Raw genomic sequence first — 19941 nt, 5'->3', positions numbered from 1 at the left:
GAAGTAGAGTCATTTCCTCATAGACGTCTATGGGAGCAGAGGAGTCGCCCCCTGCTGGTCACTACACAGAAGTAGAGTCATTTCCTCATAGACGTCTATGGGAGCAGAGGAGTCGCCCCCTGCTGGTCACTACACAGAAGTAGAGTCATTTCCTCATAGACGTCTATGGAAGCAGAGGAGTCGCCCCCTGCTGGTCACTACACAGAAGTAGAGTCATTTCCTCAGACGTCTATGGGAGCAGAGGAGTCGCCCCCTGCTGGTCACTACACAGAAGTAGAGTCATTTCCTCATAGACGTCTATGGGAGCAGAGGAGTCGCCCCCTGCTGGTCACTACACAGAAGTAGAGTCATTTCCTCATAGACGTCTATGGGAGCAGAGGCCCCCGGACCGTACACTGCTGGGCATTTACACACTAAAACTGTATGATTTATGAAAGCAAAAGGTTTATCTTGAAATTTCTTGTTGTCATGATAAAAGGGAACATAAGTGAGTGTGTTTGGATGTGAAAATCAGTATATATATTTTGATATTTGTATGGGACACACAAAAAAAGAAGAAACTCAGATTTGCTTGGGAAAAAACTACTTACAGGGGCTTTATCCCCATAAAACATAAAGGACGAAGCCTGGAAGTCTCCATTATGTTAGCCTAGTGTGTGGACAGTATATCTGTAAAGGTTTTACTTTTATTGAGTAAAGCAGAACAAATAGAGAGAGACTTTAGTGGAGGCCTCACGGCCACTTCACGCACAGTGGAAGCAATGCAGCTCAAATCTCTCCGTTTGCCGGGCAAATTATAAGTCCCGCCTCTCTATGGATTCGTCAGAGCCAATGGAATGGAGCCAGACCCACGTGGGATAGATCGCCCGTTTTCCTGGCCAGTAAAAAGAGGAGACGTGTGGAGCGAGAAATGACGCTCCGCTCTGAGGGCGAAGCCCCGCCCCCCTTTCCCATGTAAACAAGACGTAATGTTCGAACCGAGAGTTTTAGGCGCGTCATTGATTTAGGAGGCTGTGATTGGAAGTCGGGACTGGAGCTGTCAAAAAGCTGGACAAATCAAAATTGCCCATAATTCGGGATGTCCCGGGCATGCCTACCCCCGGAAATGATGCATTCTTTCATTGAAAACTCATAAAAATAACGGAATTTATGTTTAAAAAGTCATAATGTGATTCGAGTGCTTTGAGTTTGTTTTGTTTGGCGATTAGTGGCTTTAAGGCTGAACGCTTCTTTACGGTAACGCCCCCACTGGAAGTGTTTTTTTAATAATGCGCCGTTAAAGGCGTTGCGTAATCACGCTTTCCCAAAGGGACACTCAAATCTTCGCAGAAACGAATAAACGGAAGGTCTTCTACAGTCTCTGATAGAAGATTATGAAAGAATAACGCATACTTCTCGCTAGAAATGCCATCGAAATGCATACAAATGCTGATGCTTTCTTAAAATATTGTGTTTTTCACGGAGATTATGCTGACCGTCCGCCATGTTTTTCTTTTCACTAACGGGAAACTTGATCGTCACGTGACCTATTTGCAAAGCAATGTAAATGAATGGGCCAAAAGAAACGTAACATAGTAACGTTATTTTGGGGGAAAACGTAACATGACTACGTTTATCACGGTGGACCAACGTAGCCATTTCACGCTTTTTTTGGAGACTGGGTTGGAGGTTCACATCATGTAAGTATGTACAAAAAGAAACCCATTTAATTTATTTTGCCTCTTTTAGAAGTTTATGACGAGACGTTGTCTCTTGAATATTTGCTAATATAAAAAACTGAAAAGCTTTGTATTTTGAGTGAAACGCTCAAAACAGAAGTATATGATTATAGTTTATTTTAAAACATAAGAGACACGATACTGAAGCAGATTGACACTTTTTACCTGCATGTGAAACGTTGGTTTTACACACGAAGAGTTCTGAACCCAAACGTCCACTTTTATTTGATTTGTTGGTAAAAGATTTCTTTTGGGGGGGAAATCTAATTTATTCACATTTCTAACCCTTTTTTTTAAAGTGAGTAATTCACGTGATAATGAACCAAAAACGTCTGAGACTTTGTATCAAGTGACTTTTAACAATGTTTTGTCCTGTTTTAAGTTGAAAGGTCGACTTCCTGTCAACACAACTTTTACAACTTCATCACCTTTTTAGTTAATACAGAAAATTATGAAAAAATATTCTTAAAATTCTCTTTTGTATTCTATGAAAAGTTGTTGCCACTCCCCATGTCTTAAATCAATAGAATGACATTTCATGTGGTCCATGAAGGTTTTATACTTTAAGTTTAAAGGTATTTGGGTCAGAACTCTTCACAAGCAGAGCTTCTAATCTCCAAATAGAAAAACACTTTATTTCTCCGTCAGTTTTACAAACTCACTGGAAAAATACCTGCAGCAGCAGCGGACTCTTTTAGGGGGAAAAGTCCTCGTCAGCGTTGCGTAACCGTGACAACGGGTGTTGTAAATATCAGAGTCAGAGGTCATTCATATTTTTACGTGGACGGATCGATCCGTGATGTCACAGCAGAACAAAAGACTGACGGGAAGCAGAATGACTGTGCAGAGGTCAAAGGTCGCAGGAAAACGCCAACGTCCTTTCAACACTCAAACTGAAGAGGAAAAAAAGCACTTTTCTTTTTCTTGTTTCAGCGAAATGTTTGTCGTCCCTCCCCGATGTTTTTTAAAGGTTTTAAAAATGTCTTGAGTTAAATCTTTCAATTGAATAAATATTTCAGCAATTTTGACAATAGAAGTGGAATATTTGTCATTTTTTGAAATTTTTTAAAAGGTGCCTTAATAGCAATCAAATGTAGCAATAAGTCATATTATAGTAAAAATTGTATAAACTTCATAAGTTTGCCGAAGAAAGTATTAAAACATTTAAAACTAGTATAAGATGTTAACACAAAAAGCTCAAGGATTTTGAAATAAGTCATTGCACAATATTCAAATAAATTATTAGTTAAAAATAAGATGGCATGTGTAGAAAATGCTAAAAATAAAAACAGGCTTTTAGTCAAAGTAGGAAGAGGAAGGAAATCTTGTTTTAACTTTTTTACTTTGAGTGAATAAATGATTTCAGACACAAGTTGAAACAAAAGAACTTGATACATTTATTTCCTCCATGTTAGCACATAGAATATATTTATATACATATCGCTAGCTAAAGCATTAAAAAAAGAAAATGTTAAGCCACAATGAATAGTTTACATATGGACAGAAGAGCCACCTCCACAGCACACAACTACTCAGAGTACAAGGAGGAGTACTTGGAGTACTTTGTACTCTGGGATAAGAACAGTTGTCCATGTACTCCTGTTGCTTCACTCTGAAGGAGCAGAAACGAGTCTTTTTCTATTTCACATGAGGAGAAATAAAAGACAAGGAATCATACGCCGTAACTCATGCAGATTAAAAACCAAACTATTCAAAAGATACAGACTGGAATGACGTCAAAAGCTCTTCACTCTGAAATCGTGTTTTTTTTTTTTACATCTGGATGGATGAATATAAAAACAGTGAAGACAAACTACGTCCCCTCACAAAGCAGATCAACAGGTTTAGTTGGTGTATTCTGAAGTCAGGGAGTAACGCTTGTACATTGTACAAAACTAGAGCAGCAGTCGGGTCGAGTGTTCGAGGAGACATTTCGGGGGGGGGGGGAGAGGGAGGAGCTTATTTACACGGCTACAGAGAGAAGGATGACGACAGCAGGTCAAACTGTACAGCAACATGTTACATCGTAAAGTGATACACTTAAATGAGTTTCCATGGCGACGAGTAGGTGACATGCTTTGAAGGCCGTAAATTCTGTCAGAGTGGAACGCTTTAATCCATATTTATCCCTCCATGTAGAGGAAACGGGTTCTGGGATGCACAATAAACTTCATGAAGGACCCAGAAACACAGGAATTTATAGTGTGTATATATATTTATATAAATATATAAAAAGGAAAGACCAAAACCAACATTGTTTCAATGCTGCTTCACTTCCTGTTGGTGAAACGAGCCATTAATCAAATCAAAATAGATCGGATTTTTCTAGCTTCTCAAAACTTGCACTTTAATGTTTATGCCATTTTATATCGATGTAAAACGGATTATTTGCCGTTGAGCGGACAAAGGAAGTTGTTTAAAAACCACCCAGCAGTGAACACATGAATAAAATCAGATCAATAACGTGAAACAAACATCAAGAGTTTCACATTGAGCTTAATGGCCAGTCGGGTTAGAAATTCACACTTTGAATGTTATTTCTTTGCACACGGACGGTATAAAACGATCAGGTTTCCTCTCTGCATCAGCATGAAGCCATCCAACATGAATACACGAGTACATTGAAAAACACGGAGTAACTGTACCTTTTCACCAGGTCAATTATCATGTAGTACATATGGTACAAATACTACGTAGTGATGTCCTGTGGTAGTTGCACATGAAGCCTTAAACTGTCATTTACAGCAAAAAGAAGCAAGATGATTAAAAAAATAGTCCTTTCTTTAGGGGAAGTGGATAAAAAAAACATCCCGCCCACTCGGAGAATTTACCGTATTTTATTTGTCACACGTTAAAAAGACGCACGGATTGACTCAACAGCAATGTGCGTGTGTGTGTGTGTGTGTGTGTGGGGGGGGGGGGGGGTATGGGGGGGGTATGGGGGGGGGAGGGTCTCCGGATCTGACACCGTCATCACCGACGAAGCGGTCGACAAACTTTAAAAGTGTCTCACTTCTCCAAAAGGAAAATCAAAAGCCGGCGATTTTATCGCCACCTTAAAAATAAAAAACAATTCCAAGCACCTTTTTTTTTTTTACTCCATCGAGGCTCCGAGTGCAGGTAGAAAAGTTCCACTTCACTTCACTTCACATTTTGCATAATGTTTTATATTGGTCCATCCGTCATCGCTCACTAAAACGCCCCCCGTTTGTTTTATTTAAAGAAACTTTTTTTAAAAAAAGAGGATAAAACTATGAAACCATGAACATGCACCGAGCACCAAGCACAGCCTTTAGAAAGCATCCGAGTGGTTTCTCCTCCGGAGTCATTCTCGCTGTGGCTCATAACTCGTACATTAGTTCAGATACTGTGACACGGTGGTGGTGCACGTCTGCCTCTAGTGGCCAAACGGTGCATCACAACAACAACAACAACAACAACACACCAACCTGTCAGAGGGGCTCGTTAGTCTTAATAATCAATAACTGTGACCTGTTCTTAACTTGTAATCACATTAGAAAAAAATAAAACTATTTCAATCCATCACCAGAAGGCTTCTTTTGTCCTCTCGACGCTTGTGAAGAGATCTGTGTGCAGTGGGTTTGCGGTTGTAGCAGGACGCGCGGGGGGGGGGGGGGGGGGGGGGGGGGGGTGGGATAATGAAGGAAAGCTTTGTTCTTGGCGCCCGACGCTCTGACCCTGTCCCCAATACGTGACTCCAGGAAAACGCGACTTTAGGTAGAAACGATTAAAAAAAGGTGCGATGGCAGAATGACCCCCACCCAAAAAAAAAATAATACAAACACGCCCCCCACAATATTATTCTCATGCAGGAGCAGTAGTTTGATGATGTAATACTACTTTGAGTTGTTTGGGTGATAAAATGTCTTCAGCCGACGCTCCTAAGTAAAAAGAATACGATATAAAAATCAAACCAGGACCCTTTTGAGCCGTTTTCTGTTCAGGAGGAAAAAAGAACAACAACAATAATAATAATATAGATATCAGTACAGTGGGTATATTAAATAATACAAAGAATAAAAAGGTAACAAATTGCTCTTTTTACGCAGGAAACGTCGGGTGGACAAAGTTCTGGTGTGTGTGTGTGTGTGTGTGTGTGTGTGGTACACTGACGGACAGGAAGAGGAGTGGGCGAGAGCCAATGGCGTGCCGTGTAAGGTCAAAGAGGGGAGGGGGCTGGGGGGGGCGGGGCTTGTTCATCTCTTCCTGCGGCAGGTCCGTTTGTGGTCGGCGTGCCAGTGCTCCTGCTGACACTTGATGGAGCAGTACGAGGTGTTCCAGCAGCAGTGGTACATGGCCTCCTCCTCGCAGTTATAGCACTGAACAAACAACAACAACAACAACAAACAAACAAACACGGTCATTTCACCAACAAACTGAGACTATGAAAACAAGCGCGGCGCCCCAGGACTCACCCACTGCTTCTTCTTGGTCTGGGACATCAGCTGCTTGTTCTGGGCCACCACCTTCTTCACCTCCTCCACCAGCTCCTCTTTGCACTTCTCCTTCACCTGCTTGCACTTGCGCTCCATCTCCCCCTGAGCGCCGGCCACCGCCTTGCTCACCGCCTGCCGCTTCTCCTCCTCCATCTCGGCCCGGAGCTGAAGGGGGGGGGGGGTTTAATAGGAGCAGATATACGGACCTCCGCCTCCATCTTTGAAAGCCCAAACGCACCTTCTCCAGGGCCTCCCGGACCACCCTCTCCGTCTCCCGCTTGTTGTCGGCCTTCATCATCTCCTTGACGTCGTTGAAGACCTTGGTGTACTTCTCGTGGCACATGTTCTGGCAGGTGCCGTCGCTGCTGGTCTGGGTGCCGCGGTGCAGCGTGCGCGGCGACCCCCCCCCGGCCTTCTTGGTCTGCGTGGACACCGACAGCCTCTCGGGCTGCAGCGGCGCCGAGGACACCGGGATCTCCTGGCTGGAGCTCACCGCCTCCACCTCGGGCTCCGGGTCCTGGTGGAGGGACGAGCAGGGCAGCACGCGCTGCAGGACGGACACGGCGTGCATGCGTTCATGAGGATGAAGGGGGCGTGTCTCAGGCCTTTTAGGGACAAGTGTTTGTAAAAACTCACGCTGGCTTCTTCTTTGGGCGTCACCACTTCAGGCTGAGAGCGCCGGCTTTTCTTGGCCTTGGGCTCCGTGCTGCCTTTGAGCTGCAGGGAGAGAAGAAGAAAGATGTGTGAGAAAACGGTAAATTATTTAAAGCAACTAAAGCTTGTTGATAAAATGTTTAAAAACAACGTTAAAAAGAGGTTTATCTGTATTATCGACAGATGAGGAACACAAGCAGCCACCGGGTGGCGCCGTCTGCTGCATTTAACTACTTCAGTTCTCTTTTCCCCCTCACAGTTTATCTAAGATGTGCAGAACTTTGGTGTCGATGTGTTTCTGAGAATCCCGCTCGGACAGAACTCGCTAAAGGTCAGCACCACGCGTGCAGTAAAGGACTGACCTGTCGGACCTGCTCGTTGCTGGTGGACGAGATGCTGGACTCGGCTTCGTCCGTCCTCTCCAGCCTGTCCGTCCTCCCGCTGCCCTCCTGCAGCGGACTCTGGTTCTGGTTCTGCTGCAGAGGCGGGTGCGAGGTCATGGTGGTTTCCTCCATCTTGGTCTTCCAGAAGCGTCCCTCCCGCAGGAAGCGCTGGTACAACTCCAGCTCCTCGCAGGCCTTCTTCCAGCCGCTGCTGCGCTTCACCTGCAGCTGCTGGACGCTCACCTTGATGTCCTGGATGTTGTCAGCGGGGATCCACGCTCTGTGAGGGGGGGGGAGGGGGGGGGGGCAAATGAGGTGGACGCCATGAAGCTCGGATACCAAAGCCATGTGGTTGTTTGTCTGTTGCATAGCAACGAGAGGCGGTACTTTATTGTCATTAATGTCACAGTTTAACATGATAACATATAAAGTAGCTTGCTGATTGAACAAAGATGCTGTCAGGTGACGATGACATCATCACAGGTGACTTCCTACCTCTGGTGCTGGTGGCCGAAGAAGCGGACGTCCACCTGGCTGTCGTCCCTCTGAAGGACTTTGGCCGGCCAGTAACCGAATCCCTTCATCTTGGCCCAGACCAAGTCGTGGTTGGGGGTCTGCGGGGGGGGGGGGGGGGGGGGGGGGGCACACACACACACACACACACAAAGTAGGTCATGTATTGTGTGACAATTGCTTTCAGTTGTTTGGTAATAAGCAGCTGCCATTGGGCGGGGGCCCGGCAGCGGGGGCCCGGCGAAGGGGGGGCCCGGCGGGGGGGGGGGGCTGGCGGCGGGGGGGGCTCTACTCACACAGGGGTAACAGAACCAGTTGTCCGGCCGGGCGTTGGACAGGTAGAAGCAGTTCTTACACAGCAGCAGCTCATTCAGCTGGGAGAGAGGAGAAGAGAAGCAGCAACAGGTGAAAGGACAGAAACCATCAGGGTAGGGGGTCAATGAGCCGGGGGGGGGGGGGGGGGGTAAACTCGATGTTACCTCGTGGCACGTGTCGCTGAAGAGCAGCCGGGCGATCTCCGCCTGGTCGCTGTGAACTGAGAGGCAGGGACAGACTTTACAAAGAGGCCGAACACACAGCGAGTTACTGAAGGGAAGCACAGAAAGCAGCCCCACCTCCGTACAGGATGGCTGTGTTGTGAACGATCAGCTGAGCATCGGCTTTGAACTCCTCAAAGGTTTTATACTTTCCTTCAGACAGGTTCTGAGAAGAAGAGCGATATAAGTAATAAATAAACAAAGGTTCCTCAGTAACAATGAAAGTGTTTTTTAAACTGGAAAGAATCCGTGCAGCTGGATTTTAATCAAACAGGGGACTTGTATCAGGGTTTAAGGCTAAACAACAAGGATATCTATATATGAATATGAAATTACACATAAATAGTGTGGAAAAGGGGGCGGAGCCATGGTTACCTCGTGGATGTTTGACACTTCCAGCGCCGTGTGGATCAGCCGTTTGTACATGGGGTGTCTGGTGTCTTTGCCTTTCTTGTTCAGGTCCACCGCCTGCAGACACGGGGGGGGGGGGGGGGGGATTTAACACCACTTTCAGCATAATGTAGCTGCAGCAATGAAAGCCAGGTGAAGTGATCAGTGTAGTGTAGCCTTGTGGTCTGTTTGACTCTAAATGGACCATCAATCACTAAATGAACAATATTTACTGAGGTAATAAATCAAGAGAGAAGTAGAGAAATGCAGGTTTTACGTTGTGCAGAACTAAAGTTTGCCGTGTGGGTGGAAATAAACGTTTGTTCTCACCCTCTCCTTCATCCGCTGCACGATGAAACGCAGGTATTTACTCATCTCCTGCTTGTTCAGGTTCTTCTTTTTACTGCCCTGCAGGACACAGAGCGGCAACGATGAGCTCGAGTCTGATCTGGGACCGAAATGCTGCGATGCACAGTTTAAATGCATATTCATACGGGAAGAACGCAGTGTCCTCGAACGCACCACAAACACACAAAGGGACCAGCAAGAAGAGACAGGAGGTGAAAAGAGGACAAATGAGCAAGAATATTATGCACAATATTCACAAAGCTCTTCTTGTGCTGGGAGAGAAAAGAGAAACTCTCCACTCATTCGTCCCTGTCTGAATATTACGAGGTTAATTAAATGACCCCCCCCATCAGGGAAAGATTGCTGCCGATGCAACAGGATCAGAGGCCCCCAAAGAACCCCCCCGATAGCTCTCTGAAGATGTCAGTCATGAAGAGACGGGCAAGAGTGAGACTAGAAAGGCTTAATGATGGGATCAGACACACACACACACACACACACACACACACACACACACACACACACACACACACACACACACACACACACACACACACACACACACACACACACACACACACACACACACACACACACACACACACACACACACACACAGTCCACCTACCCTGCACACCACACACTGCCAGTGGGAGCCTGCGTCTCGGGGCTTGAACTCCTCCGACAGACACTTCAGGTGATAAACCCGGAAGCAGTTGTCACATGACAGCACGTCGCCCGGCAGGTGGCACTCGAAGCAGTACCAGTCGTGGCTCTCCGCCTCCCACTCCTGTGTGGGGGAGACAAGGCAGGATGACTCCCCCGCTGACCCTCCCCCAACAGCAGGGGGGTTCGAGGGGGGGGGGGACCACCTTCTAAAGCAGCCTGATGGGTTCTGAACTCATCCTCTTACTCACATTTGGCAAATGTAAAGTGTTTTGAGGCTCGTACGATTACTGAAGCTTTTTAACCCCCCCAGAAAATGTAGTTAATTATTTATAATTCTTCTCATGTATTTAAAATAATAAACTTCAGTAAAACTGTTGTAATAAATGATGGAAAAGTAAACATATTAAGAAAATAAAACAACAGCAGGTGTTGAAAGCATCGAGTTCATAGAAACAAAGCGTCTCGAATTCAAGCTGCGAAGACCATGAAAAATAAACTTAATGATAATAATCTTTTTCAGCAAAAGAGTCGCCTGTTTGTCACAAATAACCCGGACCGAGTCACTCTGAGATCTTGTAATCACATCAACCACCAACGCCCTGAAATAATGGCTTTGAAATAACGCTGAGATGAGGATGTGGTCATTTATTACAGAGCGTCAGACATCAAACCAGCGTTTGGTGTCTGAGGAGTTTGAGTTACGGCTCCAAACATCGGCTCTCGAATCAATCAAAAACAGTTTAATCATTAAATAATAAATCATAATTGTTTTTTTAAGTCAATGTTGAAAATAATCAGAGAATTAGCCTCAAATTATTTGAGTTCATAAGAAGGTGCTGGAAAGTAATTCATTTAGCTTTAAACAATATTGGTACAAAACCAGTTTTATTTGAGTTATATTTTGAGAGTAAAAGCAACACGAAGAATAACTTTAAGCATCATTTAGTCGGTTTGGTATCAGTCTGCTGAAAGGTTCACTTTGGCCTCAGCCTTCTGTCATCAAGTCACTGGTTGGCTAATTAACACAAATTAAACCAGGAAATGTTTAATTGCAGCTGTCAAAGAGTAGAAGATGTTACTTTGTTGTTTTAAGTCAATGAAAATGTAATTAGACAGAAAAATGTATTTGTTTTCCTTTTGCAGCTTTATAGAAGCGACATAATAAATAAATCATTTCTTTCTCAGAGCCAAACAGTCTGCTCCTCACTGCTGGGGGGCCGCCTGGTGGAACACGAGCCACAGCAGAACTTTCAGGGATCAGAGGAGAAATAAACTTGTTGGAATTTAACGTTTCTTTAGCTTTAGCTTGTAATCGTTGGGTTTACGTCGAGTTTCTCTCTCCTGCCACAAAAGCCTTTTTCCTTTCATTCCTGAGCAACAAAACAAAGTGTGGGTGGGGGGGGGGGGGGATGTTCTGTGGGGGAGCGCAGAGGCGGGAGGTAACAAACCTAGAAAGTGGTAATAAGAATTCAGTCCTTACCTTGTTCCCCTCGGCTCGCGGATCCTGTGGGTGCAAATGATTCATTTATATGAAAGCAGGAAGGACATGATGCTGCGTTTAGGGACAAATCGGATCGCCATTATTTACCTTCCACGGCTAGAAAAAAAGGGATCAGAACGGAAATGAATCCATCTCTACGATTAGTGTAAAAGTGCCATCAATGAAATGTACTTCATAGAAGTGCCCCTGGAAGCTGGATGGAGATTTTCTACCATCGGTCTTTCTGATAGTGACGGAATATGGAAAACAATGAATGTTTTGTTACATCGTCATGACAACGTCGCCACACATTGTAATCATTTCGTCCATAACACAACGAAACATGTCTTCCACTGATGATGCTCTTGTAGCTTGGTTAATTAAGCAGGACAGAAGTGACGGGGGGGGGCTGCGTACCGGACCATCCTTAAGGCATAAAACGTGACCATATAATAAGTCCTTGTTATCCAACTCTGTGCAGACAGTCAGCTGCACGGATCACGATGCCATCTTATGACAGTCTGTTACACAACAACCACTACAAACCACTGTATTTCACAGGAGTTTAAAACACACGCAAGATACCCATCATTCACGTATACGTGTGTGTGCGCTCACTCAGAGGCTGAAGTTCTCCACAACCCACCAAGCAGGAAGCCGACGGTACATCCAGAGAAAAGGACTCCCTGAGGGAGAAGCTCACCATCTCGTCGCCGGGCAACCAGTATCCCTCCTGCTCGATGCCGGCCTTGGAGCCTTTGCAGCCGACGGTGAGGGTCTCCACCACCAGGCCGTCCTTCACCGCCAAGCTCAGCTGCCTGGCGGTCTCCTTGGGGTGCATGCTGAACACGCGGCTCAGGTACCTGGGCACGAGGGGGGGGAGGAGGGATTCAGCGGGTGTGCGGGTTGTAACACAAATGATCTGGTTTACTTGACAGAAATGAAAAAATAACTTATTCGCCTAATTTTAACTTTGAAAACGCCACTTTAAACTCTGACATAGTTGGTTTAAGGACAAACATTTTAATAATTGGCATTATTTTGAGACCAAGCAACCTCAAAAAAACAAAACCAAACAGATTTGGGCTTTTTTTCCCCCAGACGACGCGACACTCCAACCACCGCACACGTGATCGGCAGCTAGAGAGCAAACCATCACGCAGCGCTCCATGAACTACGCCCCCACACCACCCGAGGCCCGGATGGGAGGCCGGCGAAGTGAGATCAGAGCAGACGTTCTGACTAAAGCGCCGGGATACAAGGTGAAACATTTAAATACATCACACCGGGGAGCTCGGGTCCAAACAGCACAGGAGTGTCTCTATTTACTACTTTGTTTAGGAATGTGCATAGTTTGATTTGCAGGAACAGCAGCCGATGTGCTTATTGAGAGCGAGAGAGAGGTACGCGGCCTCGTGGGTCGCCCCGGGGCCTCGTCTGAGCTTTCTCGGCCCTGGTCTCCACCAATCAGCAGAGTCTCTGCGGCAGAGTGCAGCGTCTGGGCGGCGTGCAGCGAGGTAGCCAGGCTCACACGCCCACCAGACATCATTCCAGCGGACGAGTCCGGCAACGCATTCCAAGCGCCAAGGATCACAAACGGCAGACGCGTGCCTCGACAGGAAGCGGCAGCTGAGGTGGGAGGATGACGTTAATGTTGTGTGACTGGAAGGAGCTCTCATCACCAATCAAAGAACAGGGAAGCTTCCATATTTTCCAAACAGATCCATCCCACTTCTGCATCATTTTTATTTATTGATTGAAAGCAAACCCTTTTAAGTTTCTTTCTTACCGTTATTTTTTTCTTTCCTCAAATTCAAATCCAACCAGCGTGTCTTCAGTAAAAGTAAATAAAGAAAAAACAATACGGTGAAGATAGTGTGTTGATACCAGAGGTGGCTGGTGGAAAATTTCCTACATAAGACTATCCAATCAATTTCAAAAAACATCCCAGAATGATTTAAAACAAAGCTGGAAAGGAAACGCAATACTAATTTGTAGGTCAATAATTACCATTTATTGCAAAACAAAAGATAGTTGTGAATAAAAGGATAACAATCTTATTTGTTTCGCTCTCACAGGAAATGCAGTGTAATACATCTAGGTATCCATCTATCTATTATGAAAGAGCGCCACCAGCCCAATGCAACTTCGCTGTGGTTGAAGACGGTACTGCACCCACATGACGCTCTATGACGTATTGACGACAATTCCATTCAATAGAACGCGTCCTTTCAAAAAATAACAAAACAAGCTAACGGCTCGTATTTCATGCTAACAACACAAAACTCACAAACAGTCGTATAATCACCACTGTGGCAGGAACAAATGTGATTTAATCCGGGGGCACCTCACCAATCAGCACCTGAACTGAGCAAAGGGATTTTTTAAATGAATATGTCTTGATAATTTGTAAAAAATATGCGTTTACGCGGCGGTAGGTAATTTACCCACAATGCAACGGGGCAGCTTTGGCTTGTTTTTCAGACCGCAAAACATGAAAACTAAACCAATTTCATGTTGCAAACCGGTGTCCGGGACGTCAAAAAGCCAGGGACAGGCTCCCATACCTCAGAATAGCCAGTTAAAAAAAACATAACAAGGGTGCACCATGACCGAGTCAACTATGGACCATTAGAAATGAGGGTTGTTATTAAGCATACAGGTTGAGCTCGGGGGTTCCTCTCTGACGCGGGTTGCTTCTTCTTGGTGACGCATTCTGTTCCTACTACAGGCTCACTTTCAGTGACGCGGACTGTGCCTCATGCAGGTTCCTCACAAAGTGGGGACTGTAGTTGAGTATGCATGCCCATTGATACGTGATGCCTGATACAGGCTCACCGAGAAGCTCTTGCGACAGCGGACAGCTGACAGAGAGGTGAGCTCTCAATCCCAGTCCCCCTCTCCCCACCCCCACCCACCCCCCCCCCCCAAACAAACTGTAAAAATGAGCACTGTCTCACGTTCGGTTATTCTACTAAAATTGTATTCACATATGCACATGTAGTTACATTTGACAATATTAATCAACAAAAATTGTATTTCTTACATCTTTACTTAGATGTGCGGCTTTCCCTTCACACCGGTCCGGCTGATCTGGGCCCAGTTGTGAGGAGAAAATGTACCCATAGTACATCAATGTATCTCATTGTACACTGAAATTCTAATGTCACTCATTAACTTTATCAGTGATTGGCTCTCTCATTTGGGACCCAGCCCGAGATGAAACAGCTGATACATGCAATCAAGTGAGAGCGCAGTTCTTAATTTACTAGGTATAAAATCCATGTTCCAACAACACAAGCATTGACTATTTGTAAAAATGTATTTTTATTATAAACAAAAATTATATATATTTTTTCTTTTTCCCCCATCACTCAAGGTGGGGCCACGCCCCATTGGCCTCAATGGACCAGCCAGCACTAAATACATATTAACCCAGATTCTGTATGGAATGCCGTTTTATTCCAAATTAAATAAATGAATACACGGTAATGCATAATGACACTGTATTTCATTTCACGTTCTTATATGCAAATCAGGGGGCGTGGCTATCTATCACATTCAGAACAGACAACAGAGCCGTGTGCAAAAAAGGCTGGCCAAGGGACGTGAGAGTGTTGACATAATGGAAGACATCGGTGGGCTCCGAGATAGCATGCTAGCATTAGCGGATCAAATCGATCAACGTGGGTTATCTGCAGATACTATTTTGACACATATTGAGGGTTTTTTGGAAATACAAGGGCTTGCGGTTCCCACTTCGGCAGCTCTAGACTGCGGTCAACTCAGCCGACAATTTCAGTGCACGTTTATGCTGACATTTACGGTATGGAGCAAGTAACCGGAATAAAAGCTATTTAATCAAATATTCTGGACAATGACTGAAGCATGTGAGTTAGGGACCAGTCTGACTACTCTTGTACAGTAAATGCAATATTTTTACTGTACAGAGATTTCTTCAAAGTAAAAGGCCTATAATTGCAAGTTCAAAAGCACCATTTCTCAAATACCGTAAATGTCAGCATAAACGTGCACTGAAATTGTCGGCTGAGTTGACCGCAGTCTAGAGCTGCCGAAGTGGGAACAGCAAGCCCTCGTATTTCCAAAAAACCCTCAATATGTGTCAAAATAGTATCTGCAGATAACCCATGTTGATCGATTTGATCCGCTAATGCTAGCATGCTATCTCGGAGCCCACCGATGTCTTCCATTATGTCAACACTCTCACGTCCCTTAGCCAGCCTTTTTTGCACACGGCTCTGTTGTCTGTTCTGAATGTGATAGATAGCCACGCCCCCTGATTTGCATATAAGAACGTGAAATGAAATACTGTGTCATTATGCATTACCGTGTATTCATTCATTTATTCAATTTGGAATAAAACAGCATTCCATAATCCTGAGCGTGAACGGAGTAAAAGGAGATCGTCTTCAAATCCAGGCAGCCACAAGTCACCGGGTGTGAAGAAAGGTGAAGTCTGTGAAATGACTGCTTTTAGGCCACAGGTGGGTGCAGGGCAGCTTCAGGAGTGGCATGTTGGTGTGTGCCGCGGGGGGGTCACAGAGCGGAGCACACGAAGCCCTTGCCTGAGGACATGTCAGCAGGCCAAACCATAAACCCTCTAAATAGGTTAAATAAATCCCTTCCAGAAAAAAGGCCGCCAAAATATCTACATTTGAGTAAATCATTTGCCAGCCAAGTCAAACTGTTCACAAACTATGACAGTTTGCTTGTACACTACGTATTGAACGCTTAAGTTGTTTCTTAGAGGTCCCTGAATATGAGATCGAAGTTTCCGGATCATTACCATCCCTCCACAGCATTGCAGACGTCTTTATGGCTTTATGGGCTCAACATGCTCCTCCTGGTCCTGCAGGACACGACTTCTTCAAACGACCATTTTCAGTGCTGTGAACTAAACTCATCTGTACCGGGCTCAGAGGGCACACGTTTAAAAATCTCCACACGGTAGATAAGTGCCAAAGCGATCTATGTTGTTTTTAGTTATTTAGTGGAACCAACACACACCATGACAGATACATCCTCTTCATCATAATCATCATCATCATCGTCATCGTAGCTGTGATGTAACTTACTTGGAGATCCTGTCCATGTTAGCGATCTGTTTCTGGTTGCGGACGACCTCGATGGCCGCCCACACATACTGGACCACCTTGGGGTCCGCCAGCCTCTTCTTCACCACGCGTGACATGATTTCCTTATTCATCTCAACTGTGGGTGGGACAACGGAAAAATAAATAAACCAGCTGACCTCATTTGCTCTACCAAAATGCAGACCTCCTTTTCTTTTCAGGAGGTGTCGTTACCAGTAGCAGTACTACCTGTTAAAGATTACCAAAGGTGCGTTTATGATGATGACATAGCAGCTCAGCTTGTGGCATAAACATGAAAGAAGGGTCACCGGTGGAAGGGATATTAGTTGCAGTCACAGTTGTGTTTCTTGAGGATCTCTTTACCAACTGCTTGCATATTGCATGTGTGTTTGTGTAGCTTTTCCCTCCTGTTTGTCGTTACTGCCGATTGAATTACAGCTGATTACTTGTTTAACGAATTGCTCTGCTATATATATATATATATATATATATATATATATATATATAAAATTGTTCAACTGAGTCCTACTAAATTGATTTTTACGACGTGTAAAAAGCATGTTTGCACTGTGTGAATAGTTCTCGGGAAGCGCTGGATGTCTAATGCCAACTGAGCCAAAGTCACGAAACACTGCAGACATGAATTTAGAACCGTGCCAAAGTGTCCTACATCCGCTGCATTTATTTTAAAACATGCAGACATGTAGGCCATATTCCTCCTGAAGAGCACGGATTAGTTATTAGACATAATCGTGTCTCGTTGTCATTGAGAGGACATCGTTAACAGGCCATTTCCCTCAGGGACAGCCGCGTTGTTCTGGACGCTCACAACTTAACAAAAGGAAATGTGACGAGGACAATCTCTTAAGAAACCTCTTAACGGCACGGCACACCCCGGGTTTTCCCCGAATAGCTTCAAAACCTTTCCTTTGGTCCTCTGTTAACCATCCGCGAAACTTCAGACGTCACTTTCATACATCGCAGCCCAAAGCTAAAAATAATAACGCCTGGATGAGGCTCAACTTTAGGGCCCTTTGTGTAAGAAAAGGCAGCGACAGATGTCAACGGGAGGATGTTTAGGCGCCACACTTTTCTGCTATTAGTACAAAGTTTGGTTTACGGGTAAAGAAAAACATCTTAGCAAATGCTAAGGGAGCAAATCATGTAACGCAACTATCAACACAGAGCAGGTGCTCACTGGCAGCAGACACATCTGGACCTGAGTAGTGGTACTAGTTCAGATTTCCATTTTAGAGGGGAGATTATCAAGGTGGATTGTTCATCATCTCTTTTCTTCAGATGAGATCTGAGCCTGTGTTTAAGTACACAAATGTGAGCCTGATGCATCTGATATTAGAGCTACACGTTCAGTTCACGTTGTCAACATCTGGATATGCCATATCTCTATAAGATTGGGTTTAATGGTTGAATTTTCAATTATATCACAAAGCGTCCACAAATCCGGGAGAAGACAACCCTTTTCGGACTCTACAAAGTCTGGATATGCTGAATGAAGGAAATGCTGCCTCACTGAATGCAACAATTCTCTCCAGGGAGAAGGGGGGGGGGGTGCGCGCCACACACCTGTGCCGTGATGCTACGGCAGCATGGCCACCCCGGCCTGCAGCGTGCATGCGACACAGCCGCACCTCCGCCTGCAGAGAGCTCGCACGGCGCCGCGATCAATCAAGCAAGGTGTGCGACACCCGGGGCCATTAGGAACACGCGGGCTGTGCTGCTCCCGGGGGGGGGGTCTTCTCAGGGACCACACACCGCCGATTCCTCCAAACTCCACATCACGGAATCGCCCCTGATGGTGGATGTTGGCTGAATGAACAGTGTTGACGGATGTACAGATGTTTAGCATGAGTCCCGTTAGCCAGCCAATAGCCACCGCATTGACACTGACAAGCACAGTAAACGGGTCTTTTTTTACGGGAGGTCGTCGCGTTATGACACCGTAGTTCAACACGTAGCAACACATTTCGTTAATGGGTGTCACATTTAAAACCCCTCGGAGATGTGGCAACAAAGAGGGCTGGCCGTGACAGGCCACAGGCACAGCCAGCCGAGAAGCCACATTTAGCTAATGCTGTTAGCATGCTAGCTAACGATCAAACCAAAGCGTGTCAAGACTAACGGATCGATTCAACTCGCGCCAAATAACTACAACCAGCCAGTGAACATCGCGTATGAATGAAGGGGCACGTAAAACCCGGAATAAGCACGTAGAATGAGCGGGTGGTTGGCGGACAGGCTGTCGCGTAGAGTTGTTTTTTTGTTAGCGATGCTAGTGTAAACTGTTCCGTTAGCTGGATGCTTGATAAACTTACGCTAGCCCCGTTGTCAGCGAACCAAGATGAGATTTACAACCACAGCGACGAGCTGCTAGTCTCCCGCGTACACCTGAGGCTCTGCCCGCCGTCACTAGAACAGCGCAGTACGGTCGGCTAACTAGCTACCTGCTCGTTTGTTTTGGAGGGCGCCATGTTCACGGTCCTCCATCACGGGATAGGAAAGCCTGCTACGGCTAAGCTAACGCTTAGCTAGTAGCTAGCTTTTAGCTAGCCGCAGTGTTGTCACTGAGCCTGTGCCGTCAAACTCACCTGTGCTTACAGTGTCACCAACGCGCAGCTGCTGCAGGGAAATCCACGAAGGATCGACGGCGAGGCGGCTCACATTAGTGTTTTTCCGGGCTGGTTGGGAGGCTGCGGATGGTGGTTTTGTGTCCAGCTGGCCACGGGACAGCAGCGGCGGACTAGAAGGTAAACACAGACAGCGCCAACGGAGCCGAGCGGAGCTGGTGAGGGGAGAACCCTAGCGGTGAAATGCGGTACTACGTCACACGCCGCTGAATTACCCTGCTATGGCTCTGATTGGCTCGTGGTTGTTGCCTGCGTTGGTTGGATTGGTTGTGGATGAGGGTGACAAGGATGAGGCAAAGTATGGCGGGGACGTGTTTTTATTTAATTCAATATCTCTGATGTGCAGTTTCAAACAACATGACTGTGAACTAGCACATTGTTATATCATTGTCAAACATATTTGGAAAAGTATTTAATCGTTGAATCATCTGCAGTATTTTCCGTACCATGATATTATTCTCTGTGATAATGGTGTCATAATGGGGGAAGTTTCAAGTACAGACGCTGACTGATTGATGCTCATCTGCTCTCACAATAAACGTTGCATTTTAAGGTATTTCAGGAGGAAAAACTGAGTCACTCATACTCTCATATCAGTTTCATATTGTTATTCCTTCAACTTTGTGTTAACCCTGAGAATAAAGACAAAAAAGTAAATCTTTCAAGTTGTTTATTCAGCATGTTGGCGTCAGTATGTTCACACAACCCACATGGTTCCACATTCAGTTTGACCTAAATCTCAACCCTACACAAGAGAATCAAGTTTTTTCTCAAGCTGTCAATGACAGTAGCTGGCAAGAACAACATATTGTCATCAATTGTTTTCTCTCAAACCACAACATGAAGGCATTAGTGCATACAGCAACAAACATGAAGACCTAATGAGTTAAAGAGTTAAAACATGGATATCTCGCCCCGTCTATTTGAATTTACAGAACTCAGCAGAGTCCCTCCTGTTGATGGACAGAAGTCCTCCTGTGTGGTCCAGGAACATGCCTACTCTGGAGGACACGGGACCTGAGATGGGGGTTTGG

At 45.5% G+C, this 19941-nt stretch overlaps 1 protein-coding gene across 2 annotated transcripts; it reads right to left on the bottom strand.

Annotated features, from left to right (window-relative positions):
- Positions 1-5353: 5353 nt before the first annotated feature.
- On the bottom strand, positions 5354-19083 carry zmynd11 (zinc finger, MYND-type containing 11). Of its 2 annotated transcripts, XM_037457930.2 has the most exons (16): positions 18869-19083; positions 16245-16380; positions 11852-12011; positions 11149-11172; positions 9628-9789; positions 8982-9059; positions 8637-8729; positions 8340-8427; positions 8205-8260; positions 8022-8099; positions 7708-7826; positions 7192-7492; positions 6812-6892; positions 6414-6722; positions 6155-6340; positions 5354-6058 (listed from the first exon to the last, which is right to left on the bottom strand). In XM_037457930.2, exons 2-16 carry the CDS (start codon positions 16373-16375, stop codon positions 5936-5938), a joined length of 1989 nt encoding a protein of 662 aa, XP_037313827.2. In that variant the 5' UTR covers positions 16376-16380; positions 18869-19083; the 3' UTR covers positions 5354-5935. The 2 variants fall into 2 exon arrangements, with proteins under 2 accessions (XP_037313827.2, XP_037313829.2); XM_037457932.2 differs by lacking the exons at positions 16245-16380; positions 18869-19083 and adding an exon at positions 15956-16205.
- Between the last annotated feature and the right edge of the window lie 858 nt (positions 19084-19941).

Source organism: Pungitius pungitius, chromosome 15 (assembly GCF_949316345.1).
Source record: "Pungitius pungitius chromosome 15, fPunPun2.1, whole genome shotgun sequence".
In the NCBI taxonomy this organism is placed as follows: Eukaryota; Metazoa; Chordata; class Actinopteri; order Perciformes; family Gasterosteidae; genus Pungitius; species Pungitius pungitius.
Note: the sequence above shows the minus strand (reverse complement) of the source record. Positions and strands in the feature narration are given on the sequence as shown.